At 51.5% G+C, this 24,061-nt stretch overlaps 1 protein-coding gene and 1 long non-coding RNA gene across 3 annotated transcripts in view; both read right to left on the bottom strand.

Moving 5' to 3' along the window:
- Window positions 1–1,988, bottom strand: part of LOC116098127 — a 5,439-nt gene extending 3,451 nt beyond the window's left edge. The window contains exons 1-2 of one of the 2 annotated variants that reach the window (XR_004121720.1): window positions 1,924–1,975; window positions 1,670–1,780 (exon numbers count right to left, since the gene is read on the bottom strand). This is a non-coding gene — a long non-coding RNA (uncharacterized LOC116098127). Of the gene's footprint in view, window positions 1–1,669; window positions 1,781–1,923 lie in introns of both variants that reach the window. The other variant, XR_004121721.1, reaches the window with a different exon arrangement.
- Window positions 1,989–2,714: 726 nt separating this feature from the next.
- Aqp1 (aquaporin 1 (Colton blood group)) lies at window positions 2,715–15,093 on the bottom strand. The gene is made up of 4 exons (XM_031381993.1): window positions 14,434–15,093; window positions 5,726–5,890; window positions 5,368–5,448; window positions 2,715–4,644 (listed from the first exon to the last, which is right to left on the bottom strand). Exons 1-4 carry the CDS (start codon window positions 14,815–14,817, stop codon window positions 4,465–4,467), a joined length of 810 nt encoding a protein of 269 aa, XP_031237853.1. The 5' UTR covers window positions 14,818–15,093; the 3' UTR covers window positions 2,715–4,464.
- Between the last annotated feature and the right edge of the window lie 8,968 nt (window positions 15,094–24,061).

Here is a 24,061-nt window from a genome sequence, read left to right as displayed (position 1 = left end):
TCTCTCTCTCTCTCTCTCTCTCTCTCTCTCTCTCTCTCTCTCTCTCTCTCTCTCTCTCTCTTCCTCAAACACATATGCATGTACACAGGCTGGGATCAGGGGATAAGGGTCTGTAAGGATTCCAGATTTCTACATGTTTAGAAACAAAGAGTAAATACCCAACACTAAACTTCATACTGACAGGACACTGAACACAAGGCTATGGCTGGTCCTCCCTAAACCTCACACTGACAGGACACTGAGCACAGGGCTATGGCTGGTCCTCCCTAAACCTCACACTGACAGGACACTGAGCACAGGACTATGGCTAGTCCTCCCTAAGCCTCACACTGACAGGACACTGAACACAGGACTATGGCTGGTCCTCCCTAAACCTCACACTGACAGGACACTGAGCACAGGGCTATGGCTGGTCGTGAGGACCAAAGAAGTTTGGAAAGTCTTCTAATCTGTACCAGGCCTGATCAGGGCCTCCAATGGGGTGTGGCAATCACAGTGTTGCAGCATTTTGCTCTTGTGAGTTTAATGGAAAGACAAATATTCTAGGATTCAGTGGCTGCTAGAACACATCCTGCTTCCTTGTATGCCAGGTGCAAAAGGCACGACCTTCCGCACTGTCTGAATCATCCTCACGTTGAGGTTGTGGATAGTTTGATAGGGGTGGGTGACCTGTAGTCAAGTCTCAGCAAGTTCACAGTCGGAGGCAGGTGGCAGGTGCTCCCCACCAAGGCATCTCACGTGCTAGTCACCTGACTGTACAGGAGCTTGGGGACAAAGGTTGAGTCCCAGAGGCTTTCAGGAACCTTGCTGCTTGTGTTAAAATCGGATGACCAAAACAGACCTGATACCTGAAGGTTGTCCTCTGACCCCTGTTTACTCAAGAAGCCCCATCCCATCCCATTCCATCCCATTCCAATTACTTCTCAAATCCACTCATCTGTGTTGGGCCAGTCTGAACTTGAGCAGAACAAAGTCTGAAGAAGCTGGGGAGATAGATGCCTATAGCACTGATCCCTTGGTAGTGTCTGAGACAGTCTGGCCCCAAAGCTATTGCACTCAGGCTGACTGTGTATATAAGGCTTAGCTTGGTGCATTATTATCCCTCACACTACAGCATTGGCCTTCCCCTGTTCATATACTCTACAAACAGGCTGATCATATTCCCTCCCAGTCGAGTGTAGGTACCAGTTAATGGAAGCAGCCTCAGTCTGGTGGTGCCTAAAGCCATTACCACATGTCTCTGTCTAGAAGGAGCAGGTTTCTCACAGTGTTGGGAGCTCCAGGACAAGCCTTTTCCATTTTGCCTCCCTGTTACCCTACAGGAATGGATGCAGCTTCAGCTCAGCCTGGCTTCTCTGCTGGACCAGAGATAACTCTACAAAGCATGACAAGAAAACAGGTCAGCACCACATAATGCACAATGAAGACAGCCAATTGTTGAAGCCAGGCAGAGCAGGTTCAAACCTCAGTCCCAGCACCATCCTGCTATGTAGCCTTGAGTAAATTATTTCACCTTCAGGAGCCCTGCAACCACTGTAAATGCAAATAGCTCTGCCTTCTAATACTGCGGATCACAGCAAGATCTCTAATACCTCATCCAGAAACCCTAGTTTGGCTACTTCTCCAGGAGCTGCCTCTATGCTCCAGGATTCTAGAAATTGCAACTTACAGAAGTCATACAAGAAAGGCTGTATTGTGTTGTTGAGCAGAGGTAGAAGGGGCTGATCAGGAATTAAGTAGCTGAAGTCCACAGTGGTTGGAGACTGAGGGAACCTGAGACCTAGGGGATGAGACAAGGAAGAGGCAGGCTAAGAGGGACTGTGAGAGATCTTGGCATGCACTCACACATGAGTCTGTGAGGCTTTGGGCTAGCCTCTACAGTGTCCTTATAGCCTAGCAGTCTCTCATTCCAACAACACATACCACACCAGGAAGAAGCCAGGGAAGTTAGGATGGGCTGGCAGCTCCAGGGTCCTTGCACACTGCAGTCAGTTAGAAACACTACACTAAGCCTGCTCCAATGGTCACCTCTTATGCCATCACATCAGAAACATGATGACACACTGAGTCCTGCCCATGCCCCCTTCCCTCCTCTGGTGACATGTGTGCTTGCCACATGGGGAGCACTCCATGAGCTTGAGGGTTCTCACCTCCCAGAACAAGCCTCTGTAGGGAGGAGCAAGCTTGCCAATGCATGGCCTGTCCCCAGTGTCTAAGTTCACAGACACCCCTGAAGTGTTTCATGTGTCACACATGGGGTCAGTGTCAGGACCTTGGGGTCCAAATCTCTGTATGGCACAACACTGGACTCCTGGGGGTCCTAAGACATAAGTATGGGTGGAGCTTCCAGGGTAAACAGAGCTGTGGCTCCTCAACTCTGCCCTGAGGAGAACACAGGGGATAAGAGGGTTATGACTTTAACCTGCTTCCCCTAACTCTTCCACCCTCCAGAACAAAAAGGGGCAGAATAAAATGGGGCACCCCATTTAAACTGATCCGAACTTTCACTTCACTTCCCCATAGCTGTCGCCCTGTTAAGGACAAGACCCTGTCTCTCCTAGGGTCTGTGGTACCCATCCCCTGGCGCCAAGGTTTCCTTAGGGCACAAGGGTATCCTAGACAGGGAAGCATAGAAATGAGAATAATCCCCTCACAGATAGGAGTCCCTTTGTGGGGATGCAATACCAAAAAAAGCAAAAACCACAGGAGGCCTGGAGGACCTTACAAGTCATTGTCCTTTATTTTCTTACCATAAGATGAAATTCAATTGCAAAGAAACATACACAGAGCAGACAGATACAGGGTCCTGGTTCACAGTAGCCAGAACCAGGTGGGATGGGCCTGCCCTGCTCCCCTCCAGCACACCTCTCACCACCTCCATCCCCACCCTCACCCCTGGTCCTTAGCCATTGCCCAGGCAGAAACTGAAAAGCTAGAGGTGAGTGGTGTCCAGTTCATTGACCATGGAGTGGTCAAATACGGTCTTGACTGCTAAGTTTGACCCAATATGATATAGCTGAGCATATGGGTCCTCAGTGTCTTTACCTGTTAAGTGGGTACAGTGCCTGCTAGAGAATGGGAAAGAGTGTGCAGCTGTGATATGCCAGTGGACAATGGCCTCCTGCCTGTTCTGCTGCTTCTAAGCACCTGAAGAATGTGGCTCTCGGTTTACAACATATAAGGGCACAGTGGTAGAGTTGCTTTGGCTCGATGGGATTGAATGGAATAACCTAGAACGCTAAAGGCAAATCCTGAGCTGACTGCACTCTGAGCTGTCCTTGGGCTGCAGCAGAAGGTGCATCATCGGGTCAGTGTAGAGAGAAGACTGTGCCTGGAGTCACATAGTGAGCCTCTTCAGATTGTCCAGGCTCTGATCAAATTCATGCAACCAGGAGCTCATAAGCCAGGGCAAGAGTGGTCTCCTTGATCGTGATGAGCTAGGGGCATCCAAACCCCTGTGTGCCCAGCATGGGGATCTGTCCAGGGTCTGTTGTATAGCTAGCTGCTTCTCTCCTCAGACATAACACTTCACATAGCCCAGTACTCTTTAATAAACACACATAACAGATCTACACTGCAAGGGGGACTGGAGGACTGAAATAAACATCCAGTCAGAGCCATGTTACATGGGCAGACCCACCGGAGCTAGGTAAGAATGGGAGCTCTTCCTCTACCACAAAATGACCTTCATTCTGCTACAGCAACCCTGTCTAAAGGAAAGCTCTCTGTGTGAACAGGCACTTCCAGCGTCCTGGACTCTGCTCCGTAGCTCACCCACATGTGCTCATGGGCTGTGGATGTGGGAAAGAGCTCGGGCCAGGTACACGAAGCAGTGCTGTCTAGACTGTCCCTTCTAGAACCTGTGGCGTGTCCACACTTACAGAATCCCCAAAGCTGTCCCTTCCTTGCCACTTTACAGATGTGATCACTGAGGCCTCAGCACGGGGACAATTCCAAGGTCTTAGAGTGAGTTCAAGGGGAAGAGTCCTGGAGGTTAAGTCAGACCAAAGGGGAAAGTTAGGGGACCTCCTCTTCCTCAAAGTGCCTTTGGGGATAAGGTGGCTACCCAAGGAGGGTCGTGATCAAAGGCACAAAGCAACAATGGCAGAATCCCAGGCACCTAAGGAGGGGGACTTGCTGGGCAGCTTTGGAATGAGGGGGACTTCCTAGCACACTCTGAGGGGACAATGAGCAGGTGTGTCCCTCCCTTTCACTCCTCCATGATGTCAAAGGAGTGAGGTGCTGAGTTGATAAATCTTGGTCCCCAGGAAGCTCTGAGACCAGGAAACAGAAAGAAAGACAGTGATATTACTGCCCCAGACAAGGCTAGACCATGTGGGTCAGGCAGGTCTTGGGGAGAGACTTTGGTCAGCTTGTCAGAGTGTCTACAATATGATTTCAGCCCTCCCCTCCCTCCGCCCATCCCTGCCCCACCCCCATATGGATGCCCAGGCCAAGCCTCCTCTATTTGGGCTTCATCTCCACCCTGGAGTTGATATCATCAGCATCCAGGTCGTACTCCTCCACCTGGCCACTGGTCCACACCTTCATGCGGTCTGTGAAGTCGCTGCTGCGTGGGGCCAGGATGAAGTCATAGATGAGCACTGCCAGGGCACCCCCAATGAATGGCCCCACCCAGAAAATCTAGGAAAGAAGCATGAGAATTTAGAGGACAGCTGGCCTCATTACCTCTCCCCCCAGGAATCTCCCCCTCCCCTCTGTCCTGAGCCAGAAGCAGACAGACCAGCCCCCTACTTTCTGATCCCAGTGCCCCTCAGAGTAGTCCCAGATCAGGGTGTGTAGTGGGGACATGTCCTTGCTACTGTATACAGCTCAGGTATCTCCGTAACAGCCCATTCTTGACGATGGCTACTACTCCCTTCCCCTAGCCTTGGAAGGTTCCCAGAGAGGGGCTAGTCTAATAGAAAGGTAGCCAGAAACACACAGACCAACAGTAATTAAAGCTAAAACCTACACCATGTGTCCTCTCTCATAGCTCCGCTTACAGACATGAGTCCTCTCCTGATGGGAGAGGCAACAATCCTAAGCCCACATCATTCAAAGTCTAGGAAACCCAGGCACAAAACCTTCCTGAAGTTGCTAAATCCAAAGGTGGGTGGGGCCAAGATCTGAACCCTGCTGTCCACCACACTGCTGGGATGACAGGTCAGGGCAGTAGGTATGAGCTGCCAGAGTAGAGACAACACAAATCTTTTCATGATCTGAACCCCTCCCTTCATCTCAGGGTTTGGTTTCTTGATCTCCTCTGTCCTACCTGTCACCCAGAATCTCTATGAGAGGAAAAAAGTCCCTCAAAGTGGAAGGAACTGGCTTCCACCATGCGCCTGGCTGCCCACCGTGACTTACCCAGTGGTTTGAGAAGTTGCGAGTGAGCACAGCAGAGCCAAATGACCGGGCAGGGTTGATACCACAGCCAGTATAGTCAATCTGGAAGGAGAACATGTAAGGAACAGGTATGTAAGGGAAGTGACAGGGAGGATGGGGAGACAGAAAGAGCAGACCAGGGGAAAATCGATCCCAGTGGAGAAAGTGGCATGATCAGAGGCCCCTGTGTCCTTCCCGTGTCACCAGGGTGGGTCTGCCATCAGCTACCCTGTGGAAGGTCCATCCTGAGTACCGCAGACACCCACAGTAGCGGTACTCACCACCTCTCACCTCGGCTCTGACCTCCCCATGGCCCCAACCTGGGAATTCCCTTACTCACCGCCAGCAGGTGTCCAAGTGCCACAGACAAGCCAATGGCAAGCGGGGCTGAGCCACCTAAGTCTCGGCGCCTCCGGTCAGTGGTGGCCAGAACGCACAGCACCAGCTGCAGAGTGCCAATGATCTCAATGCCCAGGCCCTGGCCGGAGTTCACACCTTGAGCCAGCTGCAGAGAAGAAAAGCAAGAAGGCAATTGTAAGGAGACTCCCAGAGCACCAGGCCTCCTGGCACCAAGAGACAATCTTCAACCATGTCATAGCTTATTACTGAACTGCTCACTGTGTGAACCCAGAGGGGGCCAGATGTACACATGGCAAACAGTGAGCATCAGGCCTTGTCTCCTCCCACACCTGTTGTTGTTCTAACTTCATCCCCAGTCCTGTCTAGACGGCTCAGAGGCCCAGGCTAACGCAGGGCCTCTTTGTTGGCTACATGACATTCCCAGTGTTACAGGTAAGAGGTGAGAGTCAGGCATGGGAGGTGGTCAGGGATGTCTGGGAGAAGAGAAGTGTGAATAGGAAGAATCAAGTGCAAATACTGCCTCACACTTTCAAGTCCAAGTCTTTCCCTACCTCCATCTCCTTTCCCTTCTGCATCTCCTCTCACCCGTCTTCTCCCTCCTGGCCTCTTCCCTCCCTTTGGCCACATGGGCCCAAGCACTGGGTAGTCCCCTGCTCCTAAGCCACTTTTGGAAAGATGACTCATGCAGAAAGATGGGAGTGAGAACTGCCACGAAGTCTTTGGAGTCCTGTGGTACCTGCAGCTTCCCTAAGATCCTCGCAGGGGATCCAGAGAGATGCCCCAGGTCGGGGGGGAGGGGGCAGATGTACCCCACAGAGCAGCTGAGGCATTTTGGTGAAGGTTCAGGGATGCTTCTCTTTGGCCTCCCTCCCAAGAGGGACATCTGAGCCCCACCCAAAAAGCTGACACTAAAGGCTCACTTCCAGTTTCTCCAGACAGAGCAGTGGTCTCCCCAAAGCCACCAGGCATTCTTCAGGGGAGGGGAGGGGGGGCCTTCCCAGTTCAGCCCTGAGGCCATCTCACAAGAACAATACTCTTCCCGCCTTTGTCTGCTGCGCTGGCTCTCAGGGAGTGACTCACATCCCCTCCACTGCCTTGAAGCCCCAGCTTTGGGCCTTTCCTGGCCAACCCCAAAGCTGTGTCCCCTACCCCCAGTGAGCCTTCTGGGGTAATGCCCAACTATCATCTGACTACAATAGAGGCAATAGAGGCAGAATCCCAGTGTTCAGGTTCTTAACTCTTCTAGCGGGCACGGCTGTCTCTGGGCCTCAGTTTCTCCATCTGCAAAATGGGTTTAAGGTCTCAGCTCCATCTAGACTCTATAGAGCCTCCAGAAGACTCAAAGGTCACAGGACATTTGGAGAAGGTAGCAAAAGCGAGAGATATCAGGTGGTGGAGATGAAGTGAAGAATAGCTGCATCTGCTGGCAGAGGCTGCCTGAAGCTGGGACAGCTTGACGGAAGAATGACTATGAGTCCATGATGGCTATCTCTACTTCCTCTGGAAAGCCTGTGGTCCTCATTGACATTCACGGCTTTTCTCCCTCCATCTCCCCTACTCTCTTTGGCTGGCTAATTGCTGGCTGGCAGAAGTCCTTCGATGAACACTTCCTCACCAATTAATGGAGCTGTCCCTAAGGCTCCTGCTTAGATCCAATCCCTACCCTGCCCTTCTCATCGATGTAGCCAGAGGCAGTTTATCTCTTCCCTTGGTTCTTAACTAGGTCTGAGCCCCAGGCCCTACTCAAGTTACCACTTTCTATCTACACAGAGCAGAACAGGCCCTGGTTCCAGGCCCAGAGGTCTGAGTTCTCAGGAAGCAAGAGACAGCCATCGGGCCTGGGAACTCCAGGAAGGACCTGACTCCTGATGGTCAAAGACATAGATAGGCTGGCAGCCTTCCCCTTCCTATTCCCACCACTATCCCAGCAGCGGCCACCTCGCTTGCCTCAGCAGCTAATGAGGCCGGCTCTCCCACTGCCTAATGGACTCGAGCTACTTATATCTCAGAAAACAGTGAGAGGGTTAGAGACGATAAAGGTCTGTGGAAACTCACTGTCCAGGAAAGAGCAGGTTAGAAAAGTCAAACCGTAGCAATTGTTTACAGCCCATTACATTTCAAATGATTGCTTAAACAGGGCCCAAGCCCAGTTATTGCCATTTGTCACCGACGAAGATCCATGTTTGCATACGTATACAGAGCGTTACCTGGATTTTCACCGACTAGAGTTGAAAGAGCAACCCTCGGTTTTGTGAATGCAGGTGTGAGTGATCGAAGAGGCCACGCAGCTCTTATAAAGCATTCAAAGCTGCTGATCACTAGACCCAGGCGGGCTCATGGCTTACAGCATGATTCACCAGCTCTACCAAGCTTTCTATGGGACTAGGCTTCCTTCTGCCCCCATCTGCCACACCCTCCTGGAATCATCAGAGAAGTTGAGTATCACAGAGAAGAGGAGTCCATATGCCACCTAGCTGGGTGGTTTTGTCCCCCCTGGTCTGAGAGCCTTACCAGGTCTCTGCACACCTCTGAGGGAAGCTCATTGAAAGTGCACAGTTTCCAGAACTCCCAGCCTCTTTGTAATTGCTGACTCCCTATTAGCTCATTCCCTTAGAGTGAAGGGCCTATGCTTTCACGGGTTAGCTGGGAGATGATAGGCTGACCAGCGGCCTTTGAGGCTCACACGTGAGAGGATAGAGCAGGTACATATGCTCGAGGAGGAGGCAGCAAGGCCTAGACCCTCACCTCAGGGTTCATGTCACCTCAGGCTCATAGGCTGATGTGCTGGCTATGAAGGGACCAGACTGATCCTAGCTTAAAATGGAATGCTGGCAGGAGGTGGCTCTGAGATTGTCAGTGTCCCAGCCCAGGATGGACCTCTGCAGGCCACGCTACCTGAATCCTCCCTGCCACTTGAAGACAAGCCACCAGGACAGCTCACAAAGTCCCAGGCATGTGGCCCTGATTTTTGGTAAGGGCCTCAGGGCCCCACCCTTGAGAAGCAGCAGAGTCCAGAGCCAGGCCTGGCTGAGGCTGAGCCTCTGCTCTCGAGGAACAGCTCAAGAGACATGGCTGTCTGCCCACCACACTGTCTCCAGTCCTCGGCACTGTCCCGCCAGGGAGCGGTGGGCCCCACCTCATCACCTCTCAGACAGCACTTACATGTGCTCAGTGTAGAGTGGTATGGGTCTGTGTCGGCTGTGTCTGCAACTGGCCGTGTGTCTGCAGTGGTGTTCATCCCTTCTTTTTTGTTAGACTTAACAGGTTTATTGCAGAATAATTAAATGATCTAAGAGCTATCAAAATATTAGACCTATAGTCAGTAAAAACAATTTAGACTAAAAATAAATAATTTTTAAAATGCACAACTACATGAGTCAGATCAAATTATACCCAGTGTGAATGTTTGTAATAATCTTCCCTTAGAAACTGATGGAATGAGCCAGTCCAAAAAAAAAAAAAAAAAAAAGCTAACACAAACAAGTGAGAATTAAACTACATAAACAGCAATACTTAATTAAAGGAAAGTAGGGAAAACCCTCACCTTGGGATTAGAGACTAGTTAGTCTTTTTAAGTCCCTGAGGAAAATTTACACAAGCTGATAGGGTCCTGGCCAAGTTCTCCTGAGCAGAGCCCAAGATTCACTGTGACTCAAGGCACCATGCTGGGCATGCTCTGCAGAGCGGGGGCTCTCTGCGGCACAAAGTCCCAGCTGGTTTCTGTGTATTTGCACTGGTGTGTCTGATGGCATTTCTGAATGCGTCACCATGTCCCTCGAGCCCCATGCCCACAGGGGTGGTGCCACGACTACCTGGAGGAAGGAGTGGAGTGTCGAAGAGAGAGACCCCTTGATCGAGCACAGCTGCTCTCAAAGGCCCTTTATTTGCTCCCAGAACCATTTTATCTTTCTGACAAGAAACAATACACAAAGCAAAGGTTTCCAGTTTCCTTTCTTCCTTTTCCTTACTGCAGGGCAAGGGGAGGAAGGGCGAGAGAGGCTCCCAAGAGGACTTTCCCCCTCCTGCGTCCCCAGATCGAAGCAATGTTGAGAGCATGTTCTTTGCCCTATGTCATGTATGTGCATGTGTGTGTACATGTTTGCAGAAGGTTTGGAGCATGATCCTGCCCTGACGTTACCTACTATACAACCTTAGACAAGGATCTATAACTTGCTTGGGTCTCATTTTCCCAATAGCAAAATGTAGGCATTGACCTCGACTCTAGCCTCAAGCAGTCTTCGGGTTCCTTTTTGCCTGAAATCAGGTAGGTACCCTCTAGCCAGCATTCAGAAGCCTAAGTTCAAGTCTCCATCTCCCATTCTCAGTTTGGTGTAAAGCCTGTGGCACAAAATCTCTTACCCACCTACATTGGACCTCCACACAGCCCAGTGCGCCCAGAGCAGCTTCCTCGTCAGATGGGTCCAACCTGCATATTTCTAGAGATAGGGGACTCATCTGCTTAGAGGAAGCTACTTCCTGAGTGAAAATAATAATTCTTTATACAGAACAGAGACTCCCCTCTGGAGAGTCTCTTTGTCTTTGGTCTATGGGATTTAGTCTCCGTCTCAAGCATGCTTGGAAATATTAGCTGTTTGGGTAATTAAAGATAGCGCCCCGACACCCCCTGCTCATTCCACTTGGGCTGTTCACACTCATCCTAATACTGTGGTTGAGGAGCCCCTCTAGTCTCCAGAAAAAGGCCCAGAGAGAGGAGTCCCTGAACACTGAAGAGCCTCGAGGACATTTTCCTGCCTTTATCTGCAGGCATGAGGCTCAAGTTTCAACTGTCCAGGAGCCCTGAGACTCACAGGTGCTTCTAAAGAGTAAGGACAGGAAAGTTCCCTAACAAGAACTTAAGGCTCTTCTGCCACCATGAATGGCTTCTAGTGTGTGTGGAAGATGGATAATGTGACCTGCAACACCCTGAGTGGGGTCCTAGAGAGTAGGGCTGTGTAGGGGTCTCCAGATGAGCTGCTGCAAACTGCTTGGGGAACACCACGGCAGAGGGGCTGAGACTGTGTTGGCATGGAGTGGGAGCAGTTTTCCTCAGATGCCACTTGATGAGCCCCTCTTGGAGTGTTGTCTGTTAAATACTTATCCCAAGTGGACCACACTAGCTGTGCTGAGGCTGTAAAGGACCCAACCTCAGAATTTCTGTGGGAAGGAATGTCTGCCCTGCCACAAAGCTCCGCCTTTACACACTCTTCCCCCTGCCCTTTCCCTCCTAGCTTCTGCCTGGAAACAATAATTACAGGTCCCAGCTATGCTGTTACATCCAGCCCCCAGCTCTGTCCCTGACCATGCTGGACTTGGTCAGGGCATTGGAAATTTACGCTTCTTTTCCATAATCCCCTCCTAAGCCCTAGTATAGGTAGCAAAGGACTCAATCTTGGTTGGCCTATAGGTAAGAAAGACCCTCTCTCCCCATGGCTGGGGAAGCGAATATGCAAGAAACAGAGAGGAATAAGCATTCAGGGCCAATATATATACACAATCTGGAATAGCTGGCTGAAGCATTTCCAAGTATTTGGGTCCTGAATCAATAAGACTGAGAGATGACCCTGAAGATAATAGGTGTACTCTCTGCCTGAGACCCTAGGTGGCTAGGCTGGGAGGCTCTGGGAAAGTAGTCTCCTCCAGAAACAGAGACCAGACAAGTACCAGAGCTCCTACTGCCTTCAAAATCCAACCTCCTACCATGACCCTAGCCTGCCCAAATTTGGTGACCACCTCTACTCCATGGCCTCCCTTTCCCCTCTGTCTCAGCTCTACCCAGAAGCCCCTTCTCGGTCCACATTTGGGTTCTTACAGGAGGATCTCCCTGGAGCTCTCCTGGCCCTCCCATCCTTTCAGTTCAAAAGTTCCCTGGCCCGCCCTGACACCTCTTATCTCACCTGCCTCCTGCCTGCTATCACAGGCAGCTGTGCAGTTTATCTGGCCTTGGGCCCATGAGCTGCCCAGAGTGGGGAGCCTGGCTGACCCAGCCTTGCCCTCAGCACCCCACAGCCCCAGTCATTTCTGAAGGATGAGGGCCAGAAAGGGGAAGAATGAAAACACCCGGGATGCCAGGACTCTAAGGCTCCAGCATCCTCTACTCTCCAAAGCCGGCCACACCCTTTTGTATCCTCTTCACGGGTTCATAGGTGGGAATTAGGGCCATCTAAGCCCAGCCTATTGCATGGAGCAGCATAGGGTGCAGGTGCCTGGCTCAGGGCAGGGGACCTCAGAGCCTGTAACCAAGGGTGTAAATTAGGCTCTACCTCTTTAACCCAGAAAGGACCAATGGGCTTATAGGAGGCCCGTGGTCTCTCTAGGGCGTTTCCCGAGCCCTGACTTAGTCAGGAGAAAGTTGTCCCCACCATGTCCCTGGGGGACACCCCCTGACTCACCCAACCACTTCCTGCCGCTTTCCCCTCTATTTTCTTTGGAAATCTCCATGCCAACAACTCACCCCACCCAGGTTTTGGCGGCAGGGTGAGGGTAAGAGCAGAGGAACTGTGAGAGCCTTCCCCAGGGATGTAGAGGGAAGAGGCTGCCACCTGTTCCATTGACTGTTGTTTCTCTAAGGCACTGAGACCATTCCCAGCCCTTCCATAACCAGGAGCCAATGCCCAAAGAGGGCCACATGCCAAAGGTCCATTGTTTGTTTGGATGGGGTAGTAGGAACCTCAGCACAATGTTTGGTCCCTCCTATATGATCTTCTTAGCCAAGCCCTTTTGGGGTAGATAATTAGTTCCAGCCAATAGTATAAGCTAGTAGTGTGGGAGTAGCAGGAATGACCCCAGAGCCTAGGCTCCTTTTGGACCTCAGGATGCTCAGCTCCAGGAAGACTCGATGGTTAACAACAAACAGGGCTTAGGGTGCCTGCCTCCTTCCCGAAGCTGTCCTCACACTAGCCTGGAGCTTTTTCTCCTTAAGCTGTATATATCCTGCCTGACACAGATACTCTGGAACCTCTGGAAAGCTGGGGGTGGGGGCAGGGGGGACACAGAATCTGAAGTGGGGTATAGCCAGACTCAGGTGCTGCCGAAGCAATCACGTCCTGCCTCTGCCTTGGATGACCATATTAGACATGCAAAAGCTTTGCCAGCAAGGGCATAGGTCTTGCCTGTCACTTGACTTGGAAGAGACAAGAGCTAGGAAGGGAGCGTTCACTGCTTCCATCCTCCCCAGCCCCCACCTCAGTGGGAACTTGAACCTCCTCACAGGAATCCACTAAGTCACCTAGCCCTGCTCCTATTGGAGAGACTGAAGTCTAGAGGGACACGGCCTGTCTAACCCTGTTCTTTATGCCTACGGCAGCCAAGTTTTCTCCAACTAAAGTCTAAACTCCAGCCACAGGGCTAATCTTCAATCTCCGGCTGAGCAGAGGTTGACTTAAAAGTGTGATGGTGAGGTGTCACTATGGCACAGAAGTGTTCATCCCTGCAGCAGAACCATGGCACCTGCCCTCTGCACCAGACTTTCACCTCCCTCCCAGTCTGCATCTCCAGGACCTGAACTTCAGCTGGGAAAGGAAAGGCCTCTCTACTCGTGCGTAGCCATCCAACTCCCAGGAGCCCTGGTCCACTCCCTTGTTCCTCTCCCCATGCATCTGCCCTGCTGGGGTCCAGCCAGCTACACTTCTCTGAGCCTTAATCTGCCACTCTGCCGTTAGTCTTTGCCTCTGGTGAGGGACTCCAGCCTATTCCATTCTGAGACACCCTATACCCTGACTCAGACACTCCTGCTAAACTAGTCCCCATTAAACCCAAGTGCACTCGGTCATCATGGGAACTTAGCTAAGAAACTGGAAAAGGTTTGTGGCCAGGCAGCCACCCCAGAGGCCACTTAGCCATGTGGAGTAGCCCAGGGACAGTTATGTTGAACAGTTGCAACACACTGTTGTCAGCATCTGCTTATCATTAAAGCCAGGAACAAAGGGTACAAGTGCTTACACGCTCTCCAACGCAGCATCAACTTGAAAATAGCGTATACAAGTTCAGGACCCAGGCAGACATGCACACACCTTCACTTCCACCTCTGTATACAACAAGCAAGCATGCCCCCACGGTTCAGTGGCCAAGGACTGCTGAGCTGAGCTGAGCCCTTCTCCTGAACAGGTATCTAGAAAAACTCTCCCAAAACTCCAAAGAGAGTGGTGTTCCCTCAACTTTGTCTAAATTATTGGGGGCAGAGGAATGAAAGGGGTCTGTCTCCTGACTTTCTGAGGAAGTTGATTTGGGTACCTGGGTAAGGATTAGAAGCCACTTAGAAGCCCAGACAACCTATCGAGAGAGTCACACTCAGATACTTGCAGAAGTGGCTTTAAACATGGTAGGTGTCTGGAGAAAGTGTTCTTGGGACAGTAGGTGGAGGTTGCCTAGTGCATGGGCCTGCAAACTCCCTTGGAGGGGGAGGAACTGCTGGCACACGCCTAGCTGCCCCTTCAGCTCATTCCTGGCAGTAGCTACTCTGCAGGGGACTTGGGCACAACCATTATTGTCTAGCTCCTCCATGCTCACAGCACCAACCAGCAAACAGACCCTGTGGCCCAACTGAGTTCTAGCCCCAGAGCTCAGCATGACCCCAGAAACCTTCATCCTTCTCTCTGTTCTTCAGTATCCCCACTGTACAGTAGGCAAATGGAACCAGTTCCCTCTCTGTCTTCTCCTACAGCACCCTAAGCCTGAGATACCCCGACTCACTTCATTGCGGCCAAGTGAATTTTCGGGTAGGGAGGAGGTGATGCCCGAGAGGATGGCAGTGGCAACGATGGCTCCCACACACTGGGCGATGATGTACATGACAGCTCGGAGGATGCTGATCTGACAGCTGAGCAGGAGCCCCAGTGTGACCGCTGGGTTGAGGTGAGCACCGCTGATGTGACCCACACTTTGGGCCAGAGTAGCGATGCTCAGACCAAAGGCCAGTGACACCTTCACGTTGTCCTGGACCAGCGTCTGGTTTCTCTCCAGTGGGTAATTGAAGCCTAGGGCAGAGCCGATGCTGATGAAGACGAAGAGAGTCATGGCTAGGAACTCAGCCACCACAGCCCTCCAGAAGAGCTTCTTCTTGATTTCGCTGGCCATGCTGGCAGGGGGATCGACTTAACCGCTGGATGCCTGGTGCTCAACTCCCTCCAAGAGCTGAGCCACAGCCTGGGCTGGGCCTATTTATAGGACTGGGTGGGGGGAGCACAAAAGGAGGAAGGCCTCTCCTTGCTCCTGGCCCGCCCCACACCACACGAGCCTCCTCTCTGCGATGGATGCAGACAGGGCTCTGCTGTCTGCCTGCCAACTTTTTCCTTCCTCCTCTCCCCCTCCTGCCCTCCCTTGCTCCCTCCACCCGCCTCAGCCCTCAGCCCTGCCCAGCCTGAGGAGGCAGGAGGCAACCGTTGCTCTAATAGGCTTTAGGAAATTCTTCCAAGCTGGCCCGTCTCAGGGGGCCAGAGAAATCCAGGTGTCCCCGCCCAGCCTGCAAAGCTCAAGGGTGCCTGAGGGCAGAGCCTGGCACTCTAGAAGGGGTGGAGAATAGGGGTTGTCTGGACTCCCTAGACGGACATTGCCCTCCCTGGAGGTGGCACCAGAAATTGCCTGCCTGTCCCATCCCACTCTGAGCAGAGTTAGTAATCTGAAGTTCTCAGGCTCAGAAATCTGTGGGCCATTGTGGCCTCCAATGTCCCGGCCTGGGCCAAGCAGCTGCATGTCACTTTTGGGATGTCCCCTCACCACCCAGGTCTCAGTTGATGGGGGTAGGAAAGCTTTCTGAGAGCCACCTATCATTCTGCAGGCGGTAGACCTTAGACAGGCAAGTTTGTTGGGAAACTCCTCCAAATCCGTAAACTTAAAACGATTTGAGCAAGACGGGGTGGGGAAGATAGTGAGAGACAGGCTTCTTTCCTCTAGTAGGCAAAGGAGCTAGCACTCCACTGGCGAGACAGAAGAAAGGACAGCCGGACATGAAGAGGAGAGAATGGGAGACATGGGCTGAGGCTGAGAGACAGATGCAGAGATGGGATGCTACGTAGAACAGCAGGAAGCATTATCCGAGTGATGGTGGAAAGTGAAAGAAGTTCCCCACCAGGCAGGAGACAGTGGCAAGAGTTAGGGATGTGCTCACTCGTACAATACTCAGCTGGGCACTGGATTCAGTCATTAGCATCACAGGAAAAAACAACACTTCAGAAACAGGAAGAGACAAACCGAGCAGAGGAGACAGAGGGCTGGACCAGAATCGAGATACAGAAAGGGGAGCGAGGAAGGTAAGGGGGGACCAGAGGCACTTTCCAACACCAGGAGGGGAGGGGAGGAGGTGGGAGCAGACCAAGCGCCCACCATGCTTCCTTTGTTCCCCCAAAATCTGGAGTAAAGGACCAGAGAACTGGTTACTTGCCTACTGTTTGAGTGTGCTGGAAGGTGTCCCAGCCCAGCTGGGAGGCTCTCTCTGTGGCCACAAGGCAGAAGCTGTTATGATCTGGTCCCCACTCTTCCCATCTTAGTCCTTATCAGAACCATTGGCTTTTTACTCACTAGAGGTGGAAAAACAATGCTCACGTCGAGGGAAGCATGTCTCTGAGTCCGACATCTGTCAAGATAGGGCCAAGCACCTTCTATCCAGGGCCCATCCTACAGAGAATGATACTGTCTCTCAAGGGCCAGCTTGTATTCAGCTGCGGCCCTGGAACCTTATGTGACCTACAGAAATCCTGTGGTATGTTTGATGGGAGCAGGTGGCTGGTTGGGAATTAATTTACCACCACACACCTAAATACTTAGAAGGCCAGGAGGAGTGGCTCTGAGCAGAAAGGGGGTGTAGCGTCTGCTTGGCAGCTGGATGTAATCAAAGACGTATTAACCCTCTAGAGAGGTAGCCAGTGTGATAGAGCACTTCCTGGAAGCTCTACCACATCCTATATTCTAAGAGGTTCCCCAGTGACACAGTCCCTCAAGGAACTTACTCTTCAGTTCCAGAGGCCTCTAATCAGAGATCTGTCTGCAAGGCTGCGTAAGGCTCAGATCTGATGCTGTCTGGCTCAGCTACCCAGCCAAGAGGGTTCTAGGAAAACAGTAGGGAGAGCTGGCCCCAAACCAGAGACTGGTATGGCCAGGCAGCAGAACAGTGCATCAGAACCAAGTGAGGAAGATGAGCCTTTGTGGACCTAAGTGTGTCTGTCCCAAGAGGCTATGGCAGTACCTGCAGACCAGGTTTGTAGCTGAAGTATGTAGTATGCTAGTGTGTGTGTGTGTGTGTGTGTGTGTGTGTGTGTGTAAAATAGTGGTGAGATTCTCTTGGATATTACTAATATAATCTTTAGCACAAGTATTTTATTAGCACTAATATCATACCAAACACCATTCTGGAGACCACACGAACAACCATAGGCCACAAAGACCAGCCCCTTATCTTCTTGAGTCTTCCCTTCTGCCACATGAGCTCATAAACTGTTTAGACCCACTAACAGCTGAAACTGTGAGCATGGCTTCATTCTTTGTGCAAAGGAGACACCATCAGAATGCAGGCATTGCCTGAAATACCAGTATGGGCCTTTTCTGTCACTATTTCCCACAATTCCGGGGGGGAGGGGCTGCAATTCTGAACTGGCTCTTTGCATGGTAAAACAGAAAGGTTCCTGGCTGTATGTCAGGCAGAAAGGCCCTCTACCTCACAATCTAGGCTGGCTGGCCAGAAGAGGCAGGCTGAAAACTAGGCAGTGTCTTGCTGAGGGCTGAGGTAGCCATCAGCGATATGCCAAAGGAAGGAACACTGGGATTAGAACACTTCATAATTTAATCCTAATGCCAGAGTTTAAGCACCACCTCCACAAGGAAAGGTCCTGAGGCCTACGTTACTCTACCCAGTTCACTACCCAAGAACAAAGGGCAAGGACCTTGGGCTACGAGCTTCAGGGCAGGCAGGGGTGCTGGTGAAAGCCGTTCCATCCTTCACGCATAGCTGGGGTAGAGAGGGTAGCAGCCATCTAAGGTAGAAGCACACAGGTAGGAGCAGGGTGCAACCAGAGCCCTTACAATGTAGTCATCCCTGGGAAACTAGGTCCAAGGCCTGCTGCTGGCTGCGATTCTCCTTTAGAGTGTCCCAATTGCCCTAGGGCTGGCCCCTGTGTCTTTCCTGTGAACAGGCTCTCAGGCTCAGGCCAGACTAAATAAAGCAGAAGCTCTCCATTCTAGTGCCCAAGCTTCAGGCGGGACTTGTCTCTCGGGCCCTACTGGCAGCCACGGTTTTGTCCCAGCAAGTGCTTTTCCAGATGTGCCTCACTTCTGAACTGCCCAGTGAGGCCCACGCCAGTCAGAGTTGACTGTTCACAGAATGATCCGGGGCTGTCTCATTGCTTCCTTCGGAGTTCCATAAAACTTCAGTCTCCATCTCAGAAGATGATGATCAGAGCCTCAGGTGCAGGCTAAGGATCGGAATCTTAGGTTGTACAGAAAAGAAACATCCCTGGGCATGGTCCGTCTTTCACTACTTAGAAGCTTTGGTGACATGCGGAGTAGAGAATCTGAAAGGGTGGACTCAAGCTCTTGCCAGCAGAGATTTTTCTGTATAAGCCAGGCAGAGAACATAGCGGCTTCACTCCCTCCAGAAGGCCCACCAGGGATAGAGTGTGGGGTAGGAGGAGACTTGGCACACACACAACTATCCAGCCAGCATAAGCTCACCACCAGCTTGGATGACTTTTCCAGGCTTGCTCCAGCCTTCCTGGGTTGGAAGCAAGAACAGTGAAGTGAGAGGGAAAGACAGGATATTCCCTGATGGGCCTGAGGAAAGTGGACCCCTTTTCCCTCCTGGCCTACCCACTAGAGATCCCAGCTTTGTCTGAAAATTCCCCCAGTGGGGCACCTGATTATACCCCTCTGCTGGCTTTGAGCCAGGACTTGTCAGCCATGCCTCTCTGGCTTGTCTCACTCAAAACAATGGCATAGGATTACTCGGGGCCTCTGAAGCTCAGCTTCTCTACACCAGTGCTCGGGGTCCTCACAGCCCACTATGGCTTCATGACGGCTCCCTCCCTATCCCCCAGCTCACCACACCTGCTGTGGCCACTCAGTAGCCATCTCTCCTCCTTCCTAGATACTCCTGCAGGCCTGCCATTGTGATGGTACCCTGGACCATACCATACTGAGCCTAGAAAAGGCTGGGTCCCTAAGGAAGCCGAGCAGAGAGCTGGGCATGGTGGGAATTCTACCTCCTATTCCTGATCACAAGGGGAGGACACCTGCCTCTCAAAGAATCTGAAGGGAGGAACCTCCTTGTCTAAGAGGCAGCGCCTGGGCATCATGCGATCACTCTTAAATCAAAAACGGATTTAGGAGGCCCCCAGTGATTCAGCGGGGATGGAACAATTTAGTAATTTTCTAGGCTTCTGTTTCCTATTCACCCTGCTCCTCCCTATCCTCACTCTCACCCCTACTTGCCTTGAGCCACAAGCCAGGCTTCTTGTCTTTGGGGTGAGGGGCAATGCCACACCCATTTCTGGACAGTGGGGTTTCTATTTTAATGCTTTACCAGCAATTCTCTGTAGCGGAAGAGTCACTGGGATGGGATGGAAAAAAGTTGCCATTGGCCTGGTGGAGCCTACACTGCTTTGATCCTTATATCATGCCCAGGATTAAAAACAGAGATTCAGGAATCAGGCTGAAGTCCAAGGAGGGCCCCTGAGGAGGCAGGGCTGCCCCAGCCTCTATTACAGCCCACTCAGGGCTGGCAAAGACTTCCATGACAACGTATAGTCACAATTTCTCAGGCCCTATTCTGCAGTGGGAATCCCTGATGGCCCAGGAGGGCCATATCCTCCCATGTGCAGAGGGCACTGCTGGTGGTTTCTGAAACGGGCAGCCAGACTGTACCCTTGGGGAAGAAGGCAGGGCAGGATGGGGGCTTTTCTGCTGTGTGAGGCCCTGAGAGGAAGTGTCATGTATGTAAGCAGTTTGGGAGGGTTTCCCCACTCTGGGTTCCTTCTCTGCTCTGGACCCAGCCCTGAGGCAGTTGGTCCCTGCTCCCTGCTCCCTGTTCCCCTGGCCTTTTTTAGACATCTCTAGTCTTTGCCTCGTTACATTATAAAATTACAGGATAAGAGATCCAGAAAACATTTGCTTTCAAGTCCTTGAAGAAAGTGGGGCTCATAAAGGAAAGGAAACATGGTTCAGAGCTTGGGGAGAGGGTATCAGGGTAGATTCATAATAGTCTGGGGTTCTGTGTTCTTCTGAACTGCTAGCCAGACCCAGCTTCCTTTTTTTTCCCTTCCTGACAGAAGGCTACCTCCTCAGACAGCTACATGGGATTTAAAAAGAGCTTTTCTTGAAAAATATCACAATACGTGGGCATAGGAAAGGCCTGGAACCTACAGAGCAGCCTTCAACTGACCCTCCAAACCAGCAGTGCCCCCATGGCCATCCTGTCTGCTCAGCTTCTGAGGGTTTCATAAATCCACACCAAGCAGTCCCCTACTCTTCACAATCCCCAGAGATTATGCCCAAATGTTCAGACCTAGGCTACAAAGTCGAGACTCCAGACCTTGGCAGTGTCTCCTACAAATGCACACCCCTTCTCTGAATCCCTCTGGACTGTGTCTTCTCTAGCCTGGCATTGGGGTCTTGTCCTGTACCTCTCAGCCATATCTGGTTCTCTAGGATCTCCTCTGGTGATGCTGCAGGAGAATCAGAGGCTTCCAAGACCAAGGTCTGTCTGGCACTTGGGGGGGAGAGGGGGTCCAGGTGTGCAGCGTGCAAAGCCCAGTGGGCCCCTAGTGACACTGCTTACTCATAGGCACCAGAGCCTTGGGGACATTGCTCTGCTGAAGAATTCAGAGCTCACAAAGGTGTAGCCACCACCACCAGTCAGGAGTGCCCTCAGCAATCACAACTCCTGCCCTGTGCTGCTAAACTCTGGTTAACCTCTCTAACAAGCTCCCATGACCCTCTCCACCCCAGTCCCCCTTGACAGCCTATCCAAGTTCTAACACTAGCACATGTCACACTATAGAACAATGTCCCTTCTTCCTCTCCATGACTATGCATGAGCTGCATGTATGCATACACACACATGCACACACTTGTGCGCACACACACATGTGCACATGACACATGTTTGCATAATTGAGTATACTTGAATGCAAACAGGCATAATTTATACCAACTTACCCATACATGCATATATCACATGTAGGTGCCATGCATATGAATGTGTGCACATTGGGACACTTACATGGATGCATGAGTGTGCCCACAAAGAATAAAGAATTTAATGATGTAGGGGATGAACCACAAGAAGAGGATGCGGCGGCAGAACTTCCTGGAGCTGCCTTTCTTTTGGGGACACTGTTTGCTACGGGTGTGCTAGTCTCTCTTCATCTCCTGGCAGTACTCTGAACATCCTCTGCCCATGGCCAGGAGGGGAACAGGTCCGCAGACAGGATAACTGGGGAGCATTCTCGAAGCTGAATGGAGGTAGACACCTCTCACCCATCAGCCAGCCAGTGCCAAAGTGTGTGCTAGGCTCGCTTAGAGCAAAGACAGGGCAGGGCACCTATGAGAGCATTCTTGTCCATGCTTTATCTCCTCAGGATCATGGAACTGTGAACCAGGCTAGTGGGCTGAGGTCTAGGGGTGGGAGGTAGAGTGAGGAGGGCTGGTCCCTCCCCACTGCCTTGGAGACCCCTCCCCCTGTGTCCATTTGAGCATTCTATTCATGTGAAGCCAACATTCCTAGAGCCCACCCAGCCAGTAAGAGCATCTCACACAGGCAATCACTGTCTCATCAAATAAGAAAGTGATGAGAAGAATCTCTACTGTAAACCCCGTCTGGGTCCAGCCCCCAGATCCACACACATTCTTCCTATTTTGTGGTATTGCTCTGCCAGTGTGGCCCTTGATCCTATCAAGTTGCTTTCAAGGGACTCCCTGTCATCTATTCCAGAGCTCTCCAGAATTTTAATGTTGAGCTCCTCCCCTGACTCTCAGGACCTTTGAGCACGAAAGCAGCTGGGGCTTTGATCACACACTCCACTGCACATAGGTAAACTGAGGCTACAGGCTCAAGTGATTCCCCAAATATCATATAGAGCAGGCCACCACTTCCCTCTGCCAGGAAGAGTGACTCTAGCAGGGTACTGGGCACACCAAAAAGGACCTTCTACTTCATGAGCCAGGAATCACTGGCTTTCTGATCACTATCATGGCTTACAATGGGTGGTCACAAGTGGAGACTGGAGCCCTGGTCTGCAAGCTGTAGGGAGCCCACACTCATGAGAAAGATGGAAGAGACCAGGGCACAGATAGTTGTCACTGGGAATTGGCTGGTTGGTGAGGCAGAAGCCTTAGAAGCCTTTCTGGAGGAGGCAGGGTTTGAACTAGACGATTTGGAACTAAAGGGCTGTAAATACATTACCAGATGAGAAAGCCCCTTGGTGAGTCCTGTCCCCTGACTGACATATCCTCCCTTCCCAGGTAGCCTACCTACCCCATGGCTCTGAGTGACTCCTTTCTTCCTGTCCTAGTTACTCAGCCACCTGTTCCAGGGCTGCACGTCAAGGCCATAGTCCAAGTGCGTTCTTCACCTCCACACGGTAAATAACAGCTCTTTAGAGCAGAATGGGGACTCGAGGGTCTATCTTCTCAAGTTGCAGCTTGTTGGAGAGCCTCTCCAGGTCTCTAGAGCTGGTTGCCCTATCCTAATAGCAGGACAGCTTCTGAGCCAGGCATGATCACCATGTCCCTGCCTGTCACTGAGGAAAGCCCATCATCACAGAGCACAGCCAGCCAGTCCCTCCTGATCTGGGGGCATCCTGCCTCATCCTTAAGATGAGTACATGGTGTATGCAGAAAGTTCCCACACTTCTCGGAACCCAACCATCCCAGAGCAAAGTCTAAGGGTCAGTCAAAACCAGGCTGATTTTGCACAGCCTGGAGGGCTACCAAGAAGCCTGAGGGTGTCTGGAAGTTGCAGAGGACAGAGGGGAACTATTAACGGGCATTCCTTATGGAACTTTCACATCTGTTCTAGAAACATGCATCTAAGGAGTCACCAGCACTTCTCAGCTTTTCATAGGAACGTGAGTTCTCTGGGTGCCTTCTTAAAATGCAACCTCTGGTTCCTAAGTCCGCCTGGGACTTAGAGTGTTCCATGTTCTAACCTGCACCCAAGGAATGCTAACTAGACCCAGAGCTCTGCCATGATCGGCAGGGGACTGAGTTGTTAAGACTCCCAGACACAGCCAGCTGTGTACCCCGGATTGAATCCAACTTGTTGTTACTTCCATCTGAGCCGCTGGCCACTGAAGGAATGGAAAGAGCCATCCCATAGTTCTTACTTTGAGATAACCAGTGCTGCTGTCTGTTATCAGTAGAAAGTATTTTCCCTGATTCTGACTGCCAGGGAATTGACTAAACATATAGTCAGAGACTTGAAGAGCAGACAGTGTACCCACTGGGTGTGCTATGGGAGGGACTGGGGCTCAGTAAGGTAATATGCTAATCCCTTGTGCAAAATGATGGTTCAGAAACGACCACACAGCACTCCTGGTGCCCACCCTTGCCAAAATTGGCATTCATGCCCAGGGGGACATCGACACACTGCAAACTGGCTTGGACCCCAGCCAGCTGAGCACCCCTGCCAATAAACAGGATGGAAATAAGGTCTATGATCCTCCATCATATAACCCTGCAGGGGATGGGTCAGACTCAGACCTGAGGACAGGAAGTGGTAACATGGGTCTTCGGGCAGTGGAGGAACCCCACCTCTTCTCTGCAGTCTGGAAAGGTTTCCTGGAGGAGGGAATATGGCAACAGATTTGTTTATATCAAGGAAGGGAGGTGGTGGTGTAGGGAGAGGAAAGTCCAAACACAAAAAGGGATAAAGACTGGCCTTCTAGCCAAGCCAGGCGCATACAAGGTTCCCATGAGGCCTCTTCGCTTTGGCTGGGTTTGACTTTAAGAGAGGGACTTTATTTTTTATTTTTTTTTTTTTTTTGGTTTTTTTTTTTCGAGACAGGGTTTCTCTGTATAGCCCTGGCTGTCCTGGAACTCACTCTGGAGACCAGGCTGGCCTCGAACTCAGAAATCCGCCTGCCTCTGCCTCCCAAGTGCTGGGATTAAAGGCGTGCGCCACCACCGCCCGGCAAGAGAGGGACTTTAAAAGAGGGACTCACTGCCCTGCTATGTGAGTCTGTGTTCTTGAACTCCAAGTAGTGGAGATCTCTGCAACCCCTTTCTCTTCTATGTACAGAGAAGGAGGCCTGAGCAGGTCTGGAACACACTGATGGAGATGCTGGAAGGTGGAAAGACTAGAGGCTCTGCTGGAGAAAGCCTGGTCCTCCCACAT

Source organism: Mastomys coucha, unplaced genomic scaffold (assembly GCF_008632895.1).
Source record: "Mastomys coucha isolate ucsf_1 unplaced genomic scaffold, UCSF_Mcou_1 pScaffold20, whole genome shotgun sequence".
NCBI lineage: Eukaryota > Metazoa > Chordata > Mammalia > Rodentia > Muridae > Mastomys > Mastomys coucha.
This window is presented reverse-complemented; position numbering and strand designations above follow the sequence as displayed.